The 20,520-nt window shown below is 35.9% G+C and overlaps 1 protein-coding gene across 1 annotated transcript in view; it reads left to right on the forward strand.

The window, feature by feature from the left end:
- The first annotated feature begins 4,320 nt into the window (after positions 1-4,320).
- The window catches only part of LOC106872006 (uncharacterized), a 39,328-nt gene continuing 23,128 nt past the window's right edge, over positions 4,321-20,520 (forward strand). The window contains exons 1-2 of the mRNA XM_014918810.3: positions 4,321-6,051; positions 16,021-16,090. Coding sequence (XP_014774296.1) covers positions 5,539-6,051; positions 16,021-16,090 — 583 coding nt within the window. The 5' untranslated portion in view covers positions 4,321-5,538. The remainder of the gene's footprint in view (positions 6,052-16,020; positions 16,091-20,520) is intronic.

Genomic DNA, 20,520 nt, shown 5'->3' on the forward strand with positions numbered 1-20,520 from the left:
TTGGACTGAGAAGGTATACAGTCTCCCTCTATCTGGTAGCTATGGTAACAGAGGCAATGAAGGGGCTGGGATTGAAAGGACTAATGACAATCTCTTTCCTTTTCAATTTCTTCAATTACTCTATGGTAAGGAAGGTAAGGGTTAAGAGAAGTGCTGCCCTCCAATTTTGTTGAAAAGTGAGTGAGAGTGCCAAGTATGAATCTGTTCTCAAGATGTGCCTGTAGGCCAAAAAGTGCCACTGGGTAATGATATTTACCCCTATCAGAGAGGGTATCAGTGGAATTTCTCAAGTGACTCAAACGGATTGTCTCCCCAACTCAAGTGGGCCTTTTTTCCAGTTCTTCTTTTGTATTTATGCTGTTTTTCATGCTTGATTCTGTAAAATCTCCACCATATTTATGATTTGTCCCTGTCCTGTTCTCTCGTCATGTCCCCCTTGTTGACAATAACACAGAACAATTATTATCACCATTGTTAGGGTAGTGGATAGTAAAATTGGTGGAATTTCAGACGAAATATTTTGCAGTTTTGAGTCATGTTCTGATATATCCTATCAAGGCCCACTTTAACTTTCATCCTTCCAGTGTCAATAAAATAGTATCAGGCACATATTTGAGTTGATATAATCAACTAGACAATCCACCACTGGCTAATCATGACACCAGCACTAGTTCTGGCACTGTTTTTCTATATATTGCTGGCAGGGAAATGAGTTACTGCTGTCTCTAGTGGTCAAACGTCCATCATTGACAAGACTAAGGAAGGTCAAAAACACATGATCTAGTGGTCTCAGCACTGGAGGTGGTGGAGATATAAACAAGCTTGTATTTTGCACCAAAAGCCAATATGACAGTTTCTCTCATGGTATCTACTGCAGTATAGTTTGTTCAAACAGAACATCCACATTTAAGTGAAGATAAATATTACCTCTTGGTATTAATGCTGCCTCTGTCACTAATATATATTTGTATAACTTTGTGCCTATGTTAGAAATCATATATATATATATATATATATATATATATATATATATATATATATATATATATATATAATGAACTTAATGTATACAGTGCTTAGGTGCATCACAAAAAGTAACCAAAACTGCATGAACAGTACATAGAATATGCACAGGAAGTGAACCGTGAATAAGTCTTAAAAAAGAGAAAAAAGCAAGAAGAAATGGGGTGGGGGGACATCATGTACACTATTGATGAATTTCAGGAAGCATGAAAGTTTTGAAGGATATAGTGTCTTGACAGTTAATAACTGATGCAAGTAGTTTACTTCATGCTTCAGCAATTCTCACCATGAAAAAATGTTTCTGAAAGTCATGGGTGCCATGTTGTTTTTTGATGAGTGTTAGATGTATGGAATTCAAAAAAGTGCCCAAGGTTGTTGTTGGAAAGATGGTGGGTAATCTTGTGGGTGTCTACCAAGTCAGCTGCCAAATGTCAGAGCTTTAATGTGTCCATGCCCAGAGAAGTAAGATGTTCAGAATATGGTGCCTGATGGCAGGTATTCGTCTGGTTGGATGTTTCTGAACAGTTTCCACGAGAATGATATGCTTATAGGAGTTCCAGAGGGGTGATGCAAACTCTAGATGTGGACATACCATAGTCATATGCAATTTAAATAGATAGCTGGAGAGCACCCGACAAAGGTCTTACTAGTGATGTTAAGACATCCTTGGCCTTCTTGACCAATAATACCCAGGTCACATTCACTAACAGACTTCTTAAGATTGGTGTTATTGAGGGTGTATGTAAAAGCTGGGTTTTTCCTCCCAGAATACATGATGATGCATTTATTCTCAAGTAGAATAGTCATATCACTCATTTAAACACATACATATATACCATTACATTCATTTTTGTTTTATTTCTTAATTATACTGTATACTATAAAGTATCAAAAAGTTTTGGTATACATCTGAAACATAAGATCACGCTATGATAAGGTTGCAGATGAGCATCAAAACTTGTTGACACTTCATTATTGTAATGATATATATATGTGTGTGTGTGTGTGTGTATTTTAAATGGTTAAATGAGTCAGCTTTTCAGTTTCAACTCAAGTCTTAGATTAAATCTCTTACAAAGCAAGAATGAACACAGAAAGTCTGTGTGGTTCGGAAATTCATTCTATACCCATGTGGTTTCAAGTTCGATCCTGCTGCTCAAAACTTTGAACAATATCTTCTTCCACAACTTCAGTTGATCAATGCTTTACGAGAAGTATTTGAAAGATAGAAATTAAACACATATATATTAGGTCGTCAAGTATGACATTTATAGAAAAGAAAAAAAAAGTTTGCTAATGTTTTATAAATACAAGGAATAATTTTATTCATCAAAGTATGCCTCCATATTGTCAATACACTTTTGCCATTTCAGCAGTAGCTTGTCTAGCCCGGAACTGTAAAAGCCTAGCAATCTAGAGTCAATAAAATTTTGGAAGGCCTGTTTTACAGCATCGTCGGAATTAAAAATTTTTTTTATCAAAAAGTTATCCAAATTCTGGAAGAAGTAGTAGTCAGTGGGGACGAGATCAGGTGAGTATGGTAGATGATGGAGAACTCCCAGCTCCAACCTGTGTAGTTTCGCCAATGTCATTTTTGCAATGTGTGGTCTGGCATTGTCTTGCAATAAAATAGGAGTGGATCTCTTGACTAATCTAGGCTGGGTTTTTTTGTAAGTTTCTGCATCATTTGGTCCAGTTTGCTGCAGTATACTTTGGCCGTGATTGATGAGCCAGGTTTAATGAAATCATAATGGATCACACCTGCACCAGACCACCATACACACACCATCAGCTTCTTTTGATGAATTTTGCTTTATGGACTGTGTTTTGGTGGCTCATCTTTGTCTAATCATTGTGCTGAACGTTTATGGTTGTTGTATTGGATCCATTTCTCATCACATGTTACAGTTCAATTCAAAGATGATTCATTTTTGTGACAAGAAAGTAGCATAATGCAGGCTTCCAAACGTTGCTGTTTCTGATTTTCATTGAGGTCATGTGGAACCCACTTATCCAACTTTTTCACTTTACCGATTTGAACTAGGTGAGTCAATATTGTTTGCTTGCTAACACCAAACAACAATAATTCACAGGCACTTTGAGATGGATCTGACTCGACAGTGGCTTTCAGTTCATCATTATCCACCTTTGTTTCTGGACGACAGCATTGCTCATTTGTGAGGTCAGTTACCGGAATGAAATTTTGCAAACCAATTAACTCAATAACAATGATAATGTCGGGGGATTGTACTTATTTATCGTAAAATGTCTGCTGTGTAATAACATTAGCATGAAATACTCCATTAATATGAAATTAGAATGAAATGCTCCATTAATATTCCAAGCTGTCTGTGATGCTGCATTTCAAAGAAAGAACTCATATTTCATAACTGTACGAATTTCTGACTTATCCATCTCTAAACAAAAACAGTAAAAAACGATTTATAAATACTTTATAAAGCACAAAATGAGTTAGAATAAAGAAATAAATGTGTCAGCTTTCTAACAAAAAAATAAAGATTGTCAAGATATAATAATGGCGCAAAATGAGCAGCTGACAAAGTTTACTATATATCTTACTACAAATTTCATACTTGACGACCTAATACATAATATACATACATATACCAGACACATGCATATGTCTGGGTGTATGTGATTTGTTATAAATCGATGAAGGATATAAATGTGAGAAAACCAAAAAACAAAACGCTCCCCTACGAAAGTCCCTTGCCATATTTGTTCTGCACCGAGTTACAGACACTTCTTGGTCGTTCTCACTATCAGAAATGAGATAAACCGGTGATTGGCCCGTTGAAAACCTGTAACCAACCAACGACGCTTTTGTTCACCTTTTACGATAAATAAGTACAATCCCCCGACATTATCATTGTTATTGAATTAATCTACCAGTTAGCTGAATATGTGACCTAGTTCCGATTCCCGATTGTAGTCTATATATCATTCCTGCAATCTCATTTCCTCACTTTTTAAAACGTTGAATAAGTAAATAATGTAAAGAAATTTATAAAAAATCCCAGACAATAACGTTGTGAGCCAAACAAAATTATTTTTTACATTTATTCTACGTTGTGAGTTCGAATTCCATCTCTGTCGATTTTCCCGTTCACTTATCCGGTGTCAATAAAACAGGTACCAGTATTATATATTGGATTAATTTAACTGACTCAATCGATTAATCTTGCGTCTAGACGAAAGAAGTGAGTGAAGCTATTCCTTCATTCTTATATTCGTTCATTCCCTTATTTAGTGTATTCTGTTATTCCATTCGCCATTATTGCTATCTTTATCTCGTGAAGTCGTGACACGTTCTGCCGTGATCGTGAGACAAAATTCTTCGCAAGCTGCTTCATTGTTTGACTCCAGTACATAATTTTCTTAGAAAATCACGTCCTAAATTGGCTTTATTGTACGTTTAGATATCTAAGAAACAAAAGGAGAAAAAGATATACAAAATAGAACAAAATCTGAATTGTTAACTTGTTAAAACTTACGTGAGATGCTTAAGAAAAATCATAAATTATATTGCTGAAATTACATTCATGGAATAATTTGGATTATATATTTTATATAACTAAGAGAAAAGCGAAATATTATTCATGTGTATATTTATCCACATTCCTATTTATATAATTATTTGTGCAGATAAGTATATTTTTTGATACTGTATATTGGATTTCAGTTGTAACATTCTTCCCACCATTGTTTCCAAGCATAGATATATAGACTCAGGAGTTGTTTTTTTAGCCCTAAATCAACTCTGATCGAATAGGCCTATGATTAAACGCATTCCCGCATGCAGGAAACATTAAACAACCTTTGAGGGTGTCATTTGAAAGATTCGACTGCTATTTCTAGTAGGTTGAATGACCACATTAGCGGCTCTTAGTCGTTGCTGAGTGGCGTGAAAATGACTTTGCAGGACAATAATACTATGAGAAAGTTATTTTTCAGGGTAAATCGACAGATTTTTTTCGTCTGTAGATCTAGATCCAACTAAATGTCATGCAACTATTCGACCCAACTCTGATCTTTCTTCTATTCAACAACCAACCATCCGGACCTCAACTGAGTTGAACCGTCACAGATGAAATTACTCTTTCTCTCTCTTCCTCTTTTTCTCTCTCTGAGGTCAGCTTTGATTGCTTTTGTTTATATTTTATTATTCTTAATTTGTATAATTCCACTAAAAATCACGCCACAGAATTTCAAGTTAGTAATATTAGATATTAAATCTCGACAGTATCTTACATAAACTCAGCAACAATTTCGTGATTATGTTAACATACTACAAATAGAAAGTAATTTATTTTTCTCAATAAATAGTGCGATAGTGTAGAATTTGATATTGTGAATTTATATTTTTGAATATTGAAATTTATAGGGTTTTAAAATTTTTATCGTGAGATTTATTTGTTCACATATAACTTTCATATAAATTACTGTATTGGAGTTTTGATACCCGAACTTAACGAAGGAAACAGGATCATAATAATGGAGCCTTATACAAGAAGAAGATATACAAGACTTGAGACAATAGAAGCTATGAAGCTTTTATGTCTTCCAAGTTCGAACTTTGTATCAAAAATTCCAAATCGTCCTGCCGGGGGAGAAATCTATTTATTCCAACCTAGACTTCGTATGTATTTGGATAATTGGCGAACAGATGGCTATCGTTGGTCGAACAGAGGTACATCGACTATGTCCCTCAACAGACGCCCAGCTTTACGGAAAAGTTTCTTCTATTTAATGACCAAAGAAGGACAAAAAAACAATTTTCAAAAGCATGTCTACAGATTACTGGACAGTGATCAGAAAGTTGTTATTCATTATATCGGTGATGAAAAACTGTGTACGGATACATCGGTTGCTCCCAGCAGAAAAAAAAGCCGACATTCTTCGCATTCAGTTCGATCTATCGTACCTTTGCCTGAACAACTTATTAGAAAGAAAGATTTATTTGAAAGGAATAATGGACACGTTATGAAGAAAGCAGATATATATGAGGTAAGTTTAACTTAAATTTGGGTTACTTGTTTGAATTGTAAGAATTGAAAACTTATTTTGAAAGAATATACACAACGGAATGGAGAAGCAACCCGTATATCTTTATTATTGATGGGCAACAAAAACTTACATTATTCAGTGTATAGAGTGTAATAAAAAGATCATAAGTTAATTTGATTTTCTATTCGAGTGCAATATATTGCAGATATATTTCAGAAATCGTGTTTTATGTTCATGTTTTTTTTTCTCGGGAGTATTGGGGAGAGGAATATGATAGTTCTGTAACAGTTCCAAATCTTTTAAAGATCTTTCAAACGAAGGACCATGTAATATATGGAGTTAGGTTTAGTTCCTCCTAACTGGTTCTCGGCATTGAAAACAAGTGTATTTGTAATAAAGAGAGAAACAACTGATCATCGATCTTGACTCAATTGTTTTTAAATGTAAATATGTGCTCGAGCACAATATAATTAAAATTTACTTAAGTACAGATAGAAATACATTATAGTCAGGAATGCAGTTATATATTGTAAGCAGGCTCATAGAGAGATATATATAAAGTACTATTATAAACATCGCAGAGCTGTTTTCTGCTAATGTTGTGTCTGGCCTATATTCCTAATTGGTATGACTTTTTTTTTTTTACTGAGAGCGTTAATGCTCTTTGGAAATGTATCAATGCCACGACTTCCTATATTTTTATTCCATTTTTATCACTATGTGAGGTGAGTTCATGTTGAGGGAGAGGGAGAATAAATGCTCCGTGTTTAATAACTCATGGTTCTGAATTGTACAGTTTTTCGCCGGTTCCCTCCCTCCGAAACAGGAAGTGAACTCTTAGCAAACTTGACACGCCTACTATTACAACTTGGTTTTTAATGCTTACCAAGCAATTAGAACTTTAGATAGTTTAATTTTATTTTTCAAATTTTAAAACTGGCTGTATTTAATTTTAATTTATATGAAATCGCACGAGAAATAAAAAAAAATTGTAAGCTAAAAAATAAATGTATGCTTGACTGGACCTCTTTAGGCTGTTTCCAACAGATCCATCTCCACCCTTTGTAAACTGTACGCTTGTAAAACAGAAGTTTATTTATGAATTAAGTTGGCCCAAATGGTAAGGCATCTGGCTCAATGCTTTACTTACCAAAACAATTGTCAGTTATTTAGTTCCCTAACTGAAGTGGTGTCAATTTGTCCACGATGCATTTAAAAAATCATTTCACGATATGGGCATCGTAAATTATAATACCATTAACATTTATGATGCTTTATTCTACACTTCTGTTCTCTACTCAGTTTTAACTCGTAAGTTACTAGGTCTGTATCAGAAGTCATACTTAATCGTAGAACAAGTGTTCTCAGTCTAGCGATGGAAAGAGCGATGTTTTAGTTATATTCTGCCATTAGTGATTGGTTGTGGAAATTGTATATTCCTTTTAAGTACACTGTTAAACATGCGATTTAAGAATGAATGCTTGTTTTTATAATCAGATTTTTCTCTGCGAATTAAAATACCAGTACTGATACTGCAAGATGTTCTTTCTAAATTTGATAGTTTGCATAAAAGGAAAAGAAAACATATCAACTAGATTATGCCTGGGAGATAACAGTTTACTTAAAGTAGCTGCTCTCAGGTTTCACCACGACCTCAAAAAAAAGGCTCCAGAACCTGACTTGTGCATTCTTCAGTGTCCCTGTGAAGATCTTCAAACATCTCCTTAATCTTGGCCACCAGCTTGGCCTCATGTTGCAGGCAGAGCAGTTGGTGTCTGTCTGTCTCAATGGTGCCCCACACATAGTAATCTGCAGGATTACAATTGGAGTAATTAGCAGATCAGAAATTGGGGATGGCGAAGTTGTAGAAATTCTCCAATAACTACTTTTTTAATATTTCTGGAGGCGCTGGAGTGGCTGTGTGGTAAGTAGCTTGCTTACCAACCACATGGTTCCGGGTTCAGTCCCACTGCGTGGCATCTTGGGCAAGTATCTTCTACTATAACCTCGGGCCGACCAAAGCCTTGTGAGTGGATTTGGTAGATGGAAACTGAAAGAAACCCGTCATATATATGTATATATATTTGTGTGTTTGTCCCCCCTAGCATTGCTTGACAACCGATGCTGGTGTGCTTATGTCCCCGTCAATTAGCGGTTCGGCAAAAGAGACCGATAGAATAAGTACTAGGCTTACAAAGAATAAGTCCTGGGGTCGATTTGCTCGACTAAAGGCGGTGCTCCAGCATGGCCGAAGTGAAATGACTGAAACAAGTAAAAGAGTAAAAGAGAGTAAAGAGAGTATGGCAAAGAGCCATATTCTCCTTCCAGCAGCAACCCTCTCCATCCAGGGATTGACCACAGTCTTCAGCAGCTTCATATAGCAGTCTGAATTGAGCCTGAAGATCTGCTAGCCATGACTCCATAGTCTCTGTTGCAGCTGTCCATGTCACGTCTTACAGCCCTTACAGTTTTCAACAGGCATTGAGCAGCAGTCATAATGTTAGCATTTTGATACTCAGTGCAAAGCGTCATGATACTGGTAACTCTTTTCCAATATTCAGATTGCTTCCAGTCCTTTGTGTCAGCCAACTTTTTCTCAACTACAACTTTAATCTTTATGCTTTCCAATGCTGTTGATTGTTAATCAATACATAAAGCTGTTCCTGAAAAAAAGAGACAAAAAATTGTATATGCCATGTTTGTTTTCAATATCTTTTCATGATCTACTGTCAGTGGGTCTTGCAAGATTTTGTGCACATGAACCTTTCAGTCTCCTTTCTATCACTAAAGATCTTAGTTGTGTTTTATAAGAAAGAGACCTCGTAAATATGTGTAAACTTTTATTACATTCTTTTATTATTGAGGTAAACTTTAGTCCAAAATCAGTTTTTGAGTGATGATGACACTGAGCTATCTTCAATTAGCTAATTCTATCTAGGTGTATATCATCAAGCTAGTATGAGTAGGGCATATTCCAATATTCCAAGAGGCTAATTGCTACTTCATCTCTGGAGGTACTGGATTTTATTTGCCATGTATTGACCTATGCTTCTAATGATGATAGACGAGACTTTGTTAAAAAGAATGATAATCAGTGTTAGTATTTTAGGTTTGCACATCAAGACATCATCTGCAAGCCATTTTAATGAAGAGGATGGGATTAATGAAGATATCATTTATATATAGCAAGAATAGCAAGGGACTTAAAGCAGTACTGTGGAATAGTTGATATAATCATAGTTATTATTGATTTAAGACCATTCAGTAACACCTTTACCATTCTCCTTCTTACTCAGGCATCATATTGTTGACTCAATCTGTAGTAATTGTGTATTCACTTACTAAAATACTGTCAGCTCTTGTAAGATCTCATCCTTGATAGTGGTTGAGGGTATTGTAAGGTTGTAATTGTATTTCTTGGCGGTGTGTTGTGTCCTTGAGCAAAACACTTTATTTCACATTGTTCCAGTCCACTCAGCTGGCAAAAATGAATAGTTCTTATATTTGAAAAGGCCAGCCTTACATTCTGTATCATGCTGAATCTCACTGAAAACTATGTTAAGGATACATGTGCCTGTGGATTGCTCAGCCACTTGCACATTAATTTCATGACAAGGCTGTTCTGTTGATCAGACCAACTGGAACCCTCATCATTGTAACTAACAGAATACCAGTTAGTATTTAATTAGTACATGGCGTTGGGAAGGGCATCCAGCTGTAGAAACTTTGCCAGATCAGATTGGAGCCTGGTGCAGCCTTCTGGCTTGCCAGTCCTCAGTCAAACCGTCCAAACCATGCCAGCATGGAAAATGGACGTTAAACGATGATGATAATGTTTTATTGATTTTGGAAAGATGACAGTCTTTTGCAGAAAGATAATTTTAATCAACAATTTCCAGACCTGATTAGTCACTTCTGTTAGGGTGTTTTCACTTGTAGAATATTTTAATACTATTATATATTAACCTAAGCTATGTATGTCATTCAGAAATCATTGGATTAAAGAACTGATGAAATCACCAGTGACGTTTGTTTCAGACAACAGTATATTGCTATTTATTACATTTAGCTCATATCCTTATTTCAGAGTTTAGATCTTGCTTGAAGTAACTTTGTTATCCATCTCTTCAAGTCTTATAAAATGATTATTGATAAATAAAATGGAATTGATGCAATCTGAAAAAAAAAAAAATGTAGTAGTGAGATTTATTCATTACTTAGGTTATTGGGTCTCGGTTGAAATTTCTGATATGTCAACTTGCAGATTGTTTTGTAGTTAACTGACAGTTTTCAGCTTAAGAAAAGCATTTATTATTTGACTTATGCAATGGAATCTATTTATAAATTTATTTTCCTTGCAACAATGCAGAAACAGAAAATAATTCATATTTGTTAAGCTGTAAAACTACAGTGGAGGCGTGAAATTAGTAATTGCCATAAAATAATTGTTTTATTATTATTGAGTTTATACAGGGTTAATGATCAAGGTTTGAGATTATTTGTCCAAAAGTCATGGTTTGAAACTTTGTTACAAACCGAACATTTCATGCCACTAAACTCACTCCAATTATCTGTTATACATGAACCAGTCTGTATTGGTAAGATCTTGTTCAATAGAGTTTATGAATTAGAATAAGTCGGTGTAGCAGAAATGAATTATAACTATATGGACTAGGCTCCTTCATCTGTGAAGGGATTATGAAAATTAAATGGCTATAAAATAGGATTGAAGCATAGAAATGGGGAAACAAACAGGCAATGAGAGGAAATGAGAAGAGTTAATGGATGCCACTTTTTACTAATTCAGCTGCTGTTTAGTTTTCAATCAGCCTTAATTAAGCAGGTTTATGATCAAAAGTATCCTAGCTGTGAGAATCCCATTTTTTCTATAAGAAGTTAAAATCTGGATTCCATGGAAACTGATGGAAAAGTTTGATAAGTTCAATTGTTGTGAGGAGTGAAGAATTTAAAATTTATGTCCATTGCCCTCTACCTGAGATTGAGAAATAGAAGAATTAGTCTTGTCTTTTTGGTTGTGGTAAGTAAACATTGTAGCAACACCATTTTATCTCACTTCCTCATTTTCAGATGAAGGGCAAGTGCAAGAACCAGAAATATTAGATTCTCCACTTCTCACAATATTTTTAACACAGAACTTTTCAGACTTAGTTAAATTAGTGTTATAATATTTAATGCTGTCTTAGCAGTATTTTGTCTGTCTTTATATTCTGAGTTCAAATTCCACCAAGGTCGACTTTGCCTTTCATCCTTTCAGGGTTGATGAATTAAGTACCAGTTGCTTACTGGGGTCAATCTAATCAACTGGCCCCTTCTCCCAGAATTTCAGGCCTTGTGCCTAGAGTAGAAAAGAATATTTAATGCTGTCATCATCTGTTTGAGCTTGCTTGGATTTGCCTGACCCAATCACACCACTCATGATCTTGCATAGCACTCAAGAGGTTTGCTGGACGAAATCCTGTCTAAACAGAGCTGAGCAATGGTTTGTGCTGATTGGTTGACCTGTGTATATTTATATGGAGTGTGCATAGGAAGATATTACAGAATAAATTTTGCTTATTGTTGAGAGAGGGTTGTACGGGAAAGTGTTATGGAAAGGTATAAAAGGAAGGAAAGGGAAAAAGTAGTGTCAAGGGGAACAGTGAATGACATTTATAGTGATAGGATGATGGGGAGGGTTGAATAGGAGAAAATGCAATGCTACCCCCCCCCCCCCCGGCTTATACTCAAGTGAATAAAGTGGAGTGTAAAAGAAAGATAAGATGGAAGGAGGTTATAAAAGAGAGGGAAAAGCAGTTCCAAGGTATTAATGAGAGAGTGATAAGTGTGATTGGGTGGGTTGAGTGTGAGGTGATGCAGTGCTACCCCACATTATATGTAGGTGGGTGGTGTGTAGATGAGATATGATGAAAAGTCAGAGTATATCCTCAAGAGAACATGTCCGGGGGAGATTACCCCTCCTCCCCGCATGCTCTCCTATCTGACTCAAGCATCATGATTTGGGAAGACATACGAAAGTGAGGTTGCAGGATATAGGTGTCTGGCGAAGGAGATAGATATATTCAATATGCACAAATCGAGTGTTTTCCTTCAATGAGAGGAAGGCTGGTATGATGGGTAGAAGAGATGATGGTGAGATGAGTGCATAGAATAGGTATTTGTCAGGGGTGGGGATAAGAATACTTACCCATTATAATAGGCAAGGTAAATTTTTGCGGTGAATTCTTACTATTACACTCGTCTCGTGGGACGAATATAAACTTTGATCTATGGACTTTCGTAATAACTATCACTCCCTCATGGAAAAGGGAAAAGGCAAGGAAGTGGGAGGGGGTTGTTTTCTTTTGTGAAAGAATTTGTCGTCCAAAAAAAATCCTTTTTTTTTTTTCACATTTTTATTTCTGTGCCCTTTCCCGACAAACTTGTGAGACGGATGTAATAAAATAATACACCCTCTCTAATTACGTATACATTCACATGTAGCAAGCATGCATACAGGTGTCATGCATAAACCTATTATTATTATTATTCACTGCAATACTATGCATTCTTTCCCGCTCGCAAGTGGAAGCTTATGTAAATTGTTAAGACAGCTTCCATTACCCATCTGTGACTCACGTATATGTGTTTGTCTATATTTTGTACTGATCCCAACCGACAGCGTGTAATGTGCGGACAGGTGTGTATGTAATAATTATGCTGTTGACAAGTTTCTTATCCTGGTTGCTCGTCTGGTCAAATAAATAATTCCACCCGCCTTAAAATAACCGATGTTCCTCTTTCTTTCGAACGCCCCACCCACCTTTCTTGCCCTTATTCTCATGCCGTCCACTACCTTATCTCAACATCTTGGATGAGAGAGGTGGGTGGATATTGATTACTTGTTATATAATGACGAAACCTGTTGGTTTGACCCTCATCTATTTAAAAATAAACACTAAAATCCGACCCCCCCCCCCCCCAAGGAAAAGAAAACAGCTAGATTTTACCAACTTAACCCCGTGGTTTAAGGGGGAATAACTCACGTAAAATATTCTTTTCTACTCTAGGTACAAGGCTCGAAATTTTCGAGGAGCCAGTCGATCAGATCGACCTCTGCACACAACTGGTACTTAATTTATCGACCTCGAAAGGATGAAAGGCAAAGTCGAACTTTGCCCAGGCTATTCTTATTCTAGCAGCTACACTCTCAGAGCAACCACCCCTGCTACTGACTTGGTTACCTAGGTAACATTTATTATTTGTATTTTAGTAGAAAGTGGGTTATACATCTTTAGATTGTATACCTGACTTTCTACTATAAAATTAAAGAAATAGACGGAACGCTGAACTCCAGACTAAACAACTTAAACAACATTTATTTACTTGGTAAAACATACATATCTTTAGTTATACATCTTTAGAGGTGAGAATAACGAGCTGTCGAGTATAAGACCGAAAGATGTAGGGACAGCTATTAAACACACGTCCATGCTCAATCGCTGGCCAGCGTAAAAGAGAATGAATTGAGCGGGAAACGCTTGCTTGTTTAATTCTACGCATGCGCAGGCGTTACTACAGTATTAACAAAAGCTATCAACTACTTATAGTTTTTTTCCTCCTGGGATGTGACGGAAGCTGTTGTCTGCACATTTTCAGTGTTTACTGCTCCTGAACATTTGCCACACACAAAAACTATCTTCCCAGTTAGCCTTCCTTTGATATTGCTGCATCTCTTATGTGTCCATAGCTTACACCGGGTACATCTTATGGAGTTTCTATCTACACCTTTTCTACAGACTGAGCAGGGCCATCTACCTGAAGGGATTTGTGGTTTGTCTGCCTTCCTACTTATTAAGACTTTGGTTTTTACTAGATTGACTCTAAGGCCCTTTAATTCTAGACCTTGCTTCCACATCTGAAACTTCTCCTTAGTTCTGATAGTAATTCAGCTATTAGAGCAAAGTTATCAGCATAGAGAAGCTCTCGGTTGACTATGGTGCTGTCAATGGGTATGACTCCTTCATGTATCACCTGATTGACCATATGGGTGACTAGACTATAGCTGACACCGCCAGATATTTTAAGCATCTCTGTGGTGATCCCTGTCTTCATACCCTTAATTGCTTTATCTACCAAGGTACTGTCAATTTGGATAGCTGGTCCTTCTGTTGGGTTGACATTCAGCAGACTCTCTTTACAAGACAATGTTGATGATCTAGAAGCTAACACTATGGAAAGCATCTAGCAAATAGCTAACTTCATCCATCAAAGTCAAGATAGACTACTCAAACAAGCACCCCAACTATAGGCTACCAGTTTTAGACACAGAACTCTGGTTAGAACCCAAGAACAATAAGGTCCAGACCCTTTACTCTCGTTATGTCAAACTGATGGCCTCTAAATACCTTGTCCACCAGAACACAGCTATTGTGGACAATTCCAAGTTCAATATTCTTATAGCAGACTTGGTGAGAGTGATGAGGAATGTGTCTTGCATGTGCGACCCTATGGAATTGGAAAGACACATACAACACTTCATCCACCACATGCAGTTCTCTGGCTATAACCAAAGGGACAGGATTAGAGTGTAAAAAGGAGCCACGGCTAAGTACAAAGCCATCATAGAGAGTGATGCAAAGGGGATCTGCCCGCTATACAGGAGTAAATCCTGGAACAACACAGAAAAGACTAGGAAAAAGATAGATACGGTCAACTCATGGTATGACAACAAATAATACCAGAGTGTCATGTCTTGGCAGTGAACTAGCATACCTATTTAGAAAAACATTAGATAAGACCAATCTACAGATTTAAGTAGTAGAAAGGCCTGGTACTCCTATAAAATCCCTGATCTGTAGAACTTATCCCTTTGATAGGTTTTACATATATGTTTTTCAAGTATTATCTAAAATTTATTTACAAACTTCTTAAAAATGTAAGTGCAGACGTGACTATTTGGTAAGGAGCTTGCTTCTCAACCACGTTCCCAGGTTCAGTTCCACTGTGTGGCACCTTGGGCAAGTGTTTTTTGTACTATAGCCTTAGGCTGACCAAACCCTTGTCAGTGGATTTGGTAGACGAGAACTATAAGAAGGCTTTCTTGTGTGTATATATATATATATAATATATATACATATATATATATATATATAATATATATACATACATATATATATATATATGTGTGTGTGTGGTGTCTGTTTGTCCCCCACCACTACTTGACAAGCAGTGTTGGTGTGTTTGCAGTTCAACAAAAGAGACCAATACAATAAGTACCAGTCTTAAAAAAAAAAATGCTGGGGGCTCGATTCATTCGACTAAAAGTTCTTCAAGGTTGTGCTCCAGTATGGCCACAGTCTAATGCCTTAAACAAGTAAAAGATATGTTAAAATGAAGTTGAAGCCAGTAGAATATCATAATGAAAAAGATTTCCGGTTATTTTAGTCTTTTGTCAGGCATTGGGGTTCTCTTGAAGTCTTCCAACTGGTGCTAATAAATCATTATAAATTACTTTAGAGATGCTAGAACTCATTAAAACACTCATCACTTTCATGCCTACAAAGATATTTTGAGTTATGGTATTTCTTTAATCTTTGCCTTCTTACTGGTTTTGAAAACCAAAGAGTTGTCAAAATTCCTATCACTTGATAGAAATAGTGAAGGCCTTTTTTAAATTGTTAAATATTTGCATCCAGTTCGTGGATAACTGCTAAATAATGTTCATATTTCGTTTTGGGATTTGGTTTGCAAGATTCTTTATGTGAGTTCATGTGTTAAAGCATATTCTCTTGTGTCTGGAGAGAGAAGGTTGCAAGATGCAATGAAAAGTTTTAGAAAAATAAATAAGTAAATGAATGGAAATTTTACTGGTGAGTGTGTTAAATTATAAAGCATTAAAAGAGAATGACTCTTCCCAGACACAACAGAATTAACAAATAACTACTAATTCATCATTGTTATATATTTTAGATAAAAAAAGTCTGGGAAAAAGTGGTCCCATCCCAAAATATATACAGCAACTACCTTCTGGATAGTCACCGTAAGTATTATAAAATACTTATTTCATTCTATATATGTTACATGTGTTCATTTTTATAGTTTGTGAATCTTTGTCACTTTATTCAAAGTAATAAAAAACAGAGACATAAGAAGTTATTTTGATTAAAATTTTATTGTAGGAGTGGCTATAGGCATAGGAGTGGCTGTGTGGTATGTAGCTAGCTTACCAACCACATGGTCCCGGGTTCAGTCCCACTGCGCGGCATCTTGGGCAAGTGTCTTCTACTATAGCCTCGGGCCAACCAAAGCCTTGTGAGTGGATTTCGTAGACGGAAACTGAAAGAAGCCCGTCGTATATATGTATATATATATATATGTATGTGTGTGTGTATGTTTGTATGTGTGTGTTTGTCCCCCCAACATCGCTTGACAACCGATGCTGGTGTGTTTATGTCCCCGTAACATAGCGGTTCGGCAAAAGAGATTGATAGAATAAGTACTAAGCTTCTAAAGAATAAGTCCTGGGGTCGATTTGCTCGACTAAAAGGCGGTGCTCCAGCATGGCCACAGTCAAAAGACTGAAACAAGTAAAAGAGTAACAAATTCATGAGCTTAAAATATTATATATCCATTGTATTATGTCCCAGGATTAGTTATATCACTAGAAGACTTTACTGAGCTGAAAACTAAATGGTATAGTTGTATGGTCAATGGTTGGAAAGCCATTGAAATAGTGGCATAAGTATTATTCAATATTTTTTTGTTTCTAATACATACATTTTATAACAAGCTAGCAGTGTAAAGGCCTGTAAAATAGGTTTTTACAATAATTGTGTTTTGCTACCTCTGTTTGTCAGACCCATTATATCCATCCAACCAACCCACCAAAGGATTTACTTTTTGTCACATATGTTTACATGGTTTCATAGTTTTAAATATCCACTTCAGTGTATGCAAAAGTAATGAAACTGTGGGATTCAAATTTTGGTAATATTGAGTCAGATATTTCTTCCAGTTACAGAATGGAGGGGTAAGCAAGTTTCATTCTTCTCATCCATACCTATTACACTTTCATATTCTCATTGAGAGTAGGATTTTTTTTCACTTTGCTGTGAAAAAATATCAAATGAAAAGGACACAGAAACACTGATATTGGTATTAAGTTGTCTAATATCTAATTAATGCAGTAAAATCCTATTCTAAAGAGCTATAACTTATATACTAGATTCTTCCAGTCATTAAATAGAAAGTGAAAGAAAAACTTATTTATCTTCTATTTTCTATGATCTTTTAAAATTGGGTAACACAAAGAACTTCACAGACTATGGCTACAAGATATTTTCATGACTGCATAAGTAAATTATAGTGGCCAAAATCCGTAAGTGTAGAAAAAATTTGGGGGAATATTTAGATTGTAATAGGTTTCCAGTCTTAAGTCACAAAGTATAATGCATGAAGTTAGCAATGACGCAAATATCACTTTGAGAGGATTTGATTAATTTTCTGTTGGGTGTGTAAGAAAAATCCAAAAGATAGCTTGGTTATAGATGAGCTGAAAATATATATGAGAAAAAAAACAACAGATTTGATATCTGAAGCATTAATCATCATTTTAGTTTCTATTTAACATATTTTTTATGTCATCTCCATGAGGTTTAACTATTTCAAGTTCTAGCTTAGATTTTTCTTGAGTCAATATTTATCGTGGATACCTTCTACCATCAACACATGACACTTCATATAAACTGCATTGTTCAGATCATAAGTCAACCTGGACTTTGGCCAAGGGACTATTTACGACCATTGTCACCTCCAATAACACTTGTATCATTACTGCCACCACCACCACCCTACTATCATTCATATTACCCCTGATTAAGAGAACCACTATCCAGTCACTCATCCTGCTAGAAATAGTTGTCACATCTCCCTCAAATTGCATCTTATCATCTATGATAATAAAAGCAAAATCCTGTCTGTCCATCTGCGACCCCTGTATCTCAGCCTACATTTGCTGCACATAGACATATTATACCTTTTTGGGGTTAATGTTGACATTATTACTCGGAAACGAAATTGAAAAAACAAAATAGTGCAATGGGTGTAAAAAAAAAGATGTAAAAGACAAATATGAAAACAAAAATGTGCAGAAAGCAACAAGGGGGTGGGGAGAGGACTTCGGAAAATTCACAAGATCCGAGTTTTTCCCTCATAACTTTTAGGAAAATGGGGTTTTTTTTTAATGAAATTTTATATAAATACCTTCCAAACGACATACATTACGATTATAATGAAATTTATGGGTAAAATCTTTTCTGAAGAGGTAGGGAGAGGACTTCAGAAAATTCCCAAGATCCAATTTTTTTCCTCGTAACTAAGGAAAATGGATATCTTTTAATGAAATTGTATATATATACCTTTCAAACGGCATGCATTATGGATGCCTAATGTACTGCAAACCCCTTCATTAAAAAAAAACCCATTTTCCTAAAAGTTATGAGGGAAAAACTCGGATCTTGTGAGTTTTATGAAGGCCTCTCCCTACCCACTCCCATTGTTTTCCGTGCATTTTTAGTTTTCATATTCATTTCCTACACCTCTTTTTTTTACACCCTTGCACTATTTTTTTTTTTTTTTCCGATTTCGTTTCTGGGTAATAATGTCCTTTCTGCAATCAGGATGATCCCGGGATTGAAATGTTGCCCTTCATTTGGTTCTTAAACATCCAGCACTGGGATCTGATTTAAAAGCCTTTGGATTGCTATTTCTAGCAGTGAAGCTTGGCTGATTCACGCCATCTTGGCGGCATTTGTCAGATGCCGTCAGAGATCAAAGGGGAGATAAATGACATTCTCTCAAGATAGGAACTTTGGGACAAATTGGCCAACAGTTGGAATTCAACTTGGGACTGGAACAATACAGTGATTGCATGGCAGAATTAATTCTCATCCGTCCTTAACCTCTGATCAAATACCACCAGGGCATATATAGTCATTACAGACGTATTAAAGTCATGTTATTTAGCTCTCTAGTTTTGGGCTGCAGGCCCAATTGGCACTCCGCAGGAGATAGTTTAAAAGTCTGCATGGACTTGTATTAAAAACGCGGACTTGTTTATCGATTGAATATTTTTGTCGCAGTCATTGAGATGGTTGTCATGCGTGCTAAAAATAGCAGCCAAATAGGCCTAGACCTTAAATCACACTCCACTGCATTTTTTTTTTTTTTTTTTGCATAATCGTATGAAGTCCTGTGTGTGGAATTCAAATGAAGTTCCGCGTGTAGAATTCAAATTCGCAAAAATTTCCCGAAAACTCCGAAAAATAAAAAAAGTTATGAGGGGTTATATGTCGTGCGTAATTCTGTGGTTTCATATCAAAACACAAGCGCTATTTTCAGGATGTTGACAAAATGTGCAGTCACGCACAAAAAGAATTTTTTTAAACGTGTTGGATCTTTTCCCTTTGAACGGCACATCGAGAAATTAATTTTTTGTGACTAAACACTTTCAAACTTCGGACACTGATAGAATATGTCATATAAAACATCTTTCACTCTTAGTGATGTTGAAAAAAGTTTATATTTTCAAAGTTATTTCGTGTTAAAGTTGTCGTATTCGGTAAGCTGAAGTACTTTCATTTCATAATTGGTTTTGTACAAGACTAACATTTCAAAACGTCAATTCCATCAATTTCCACAACTTGATTATTAAAAAGATATATTGGTTGATGAGGATTTAACTGCATATCGCAACTATTTACAATCATTGCACGATAACAAGGTGGAGCGATTTCAAGATGTGGAAACATCTGAAATTACTTTTGCTTGCTTTCCCCACCTCATACCTGGTTAAATCTGGTTTTAACCATGTTGGGACTTTACTTTCCCAAAAAAGAATTGGACTGGATGTGACACAACGAGGAGACTTGCGTCTAAAGTTAACAAGTTTGAAACCGAATGTAACTGCACTAGCTGCATCGCACCAGTCACATGGTTCTCATTAAAAAGTTTTATTCTTTTCCTTTAAAATACAATCATTAATTATTTTTGCATCGGTAGTTCTGATTAGTGGTTCATTTGGGGAAAATGAAAATTGGTATAAAAGAAAGCGCAAGTTTCCAGAAGTTAATCTGTCTGCATAATATAGAGCTAACATTAGAATTTTATTGACACTAATGGCAATACTAAACCCACAATGAGGGATTTGTAAACAACTGCATATTTAGTACAAACGGCACTAAGAGGCCAACGAGTCGAGTCTACGATATGGTGTGTGTCAAATGATACGGGGGGGGGGGCTATGGGAGTTTGTGTCGGGTTTTTTTTTTACACAGGTGGGCGATATTGCAATTTGGCGCGATATTGCAATTTGGGAAACACTTTCTATAATGTAACAATCCTGTGAAGAATTCAGAAAATACGGAAAAATTCTAAATAAAAACATAGAACAGAGCCGTAGTTTTAATTTTA

The sequence above is a fragment of the Octopus bimaculoides genome, chromosome 3 (assembly GCF_046866305.1).
Source record: "Octopus bimaculoides isolate indiv1 chromosome 3, ASM4686630v1, whole genome shotgun sequence".
NCBI classification, from domain to species: Eukaryota; Metazoa; Mollusca; class Cephalopoda; order Octopoda; family Octopodidae; genus Octopus; species Octopus bimaculoides.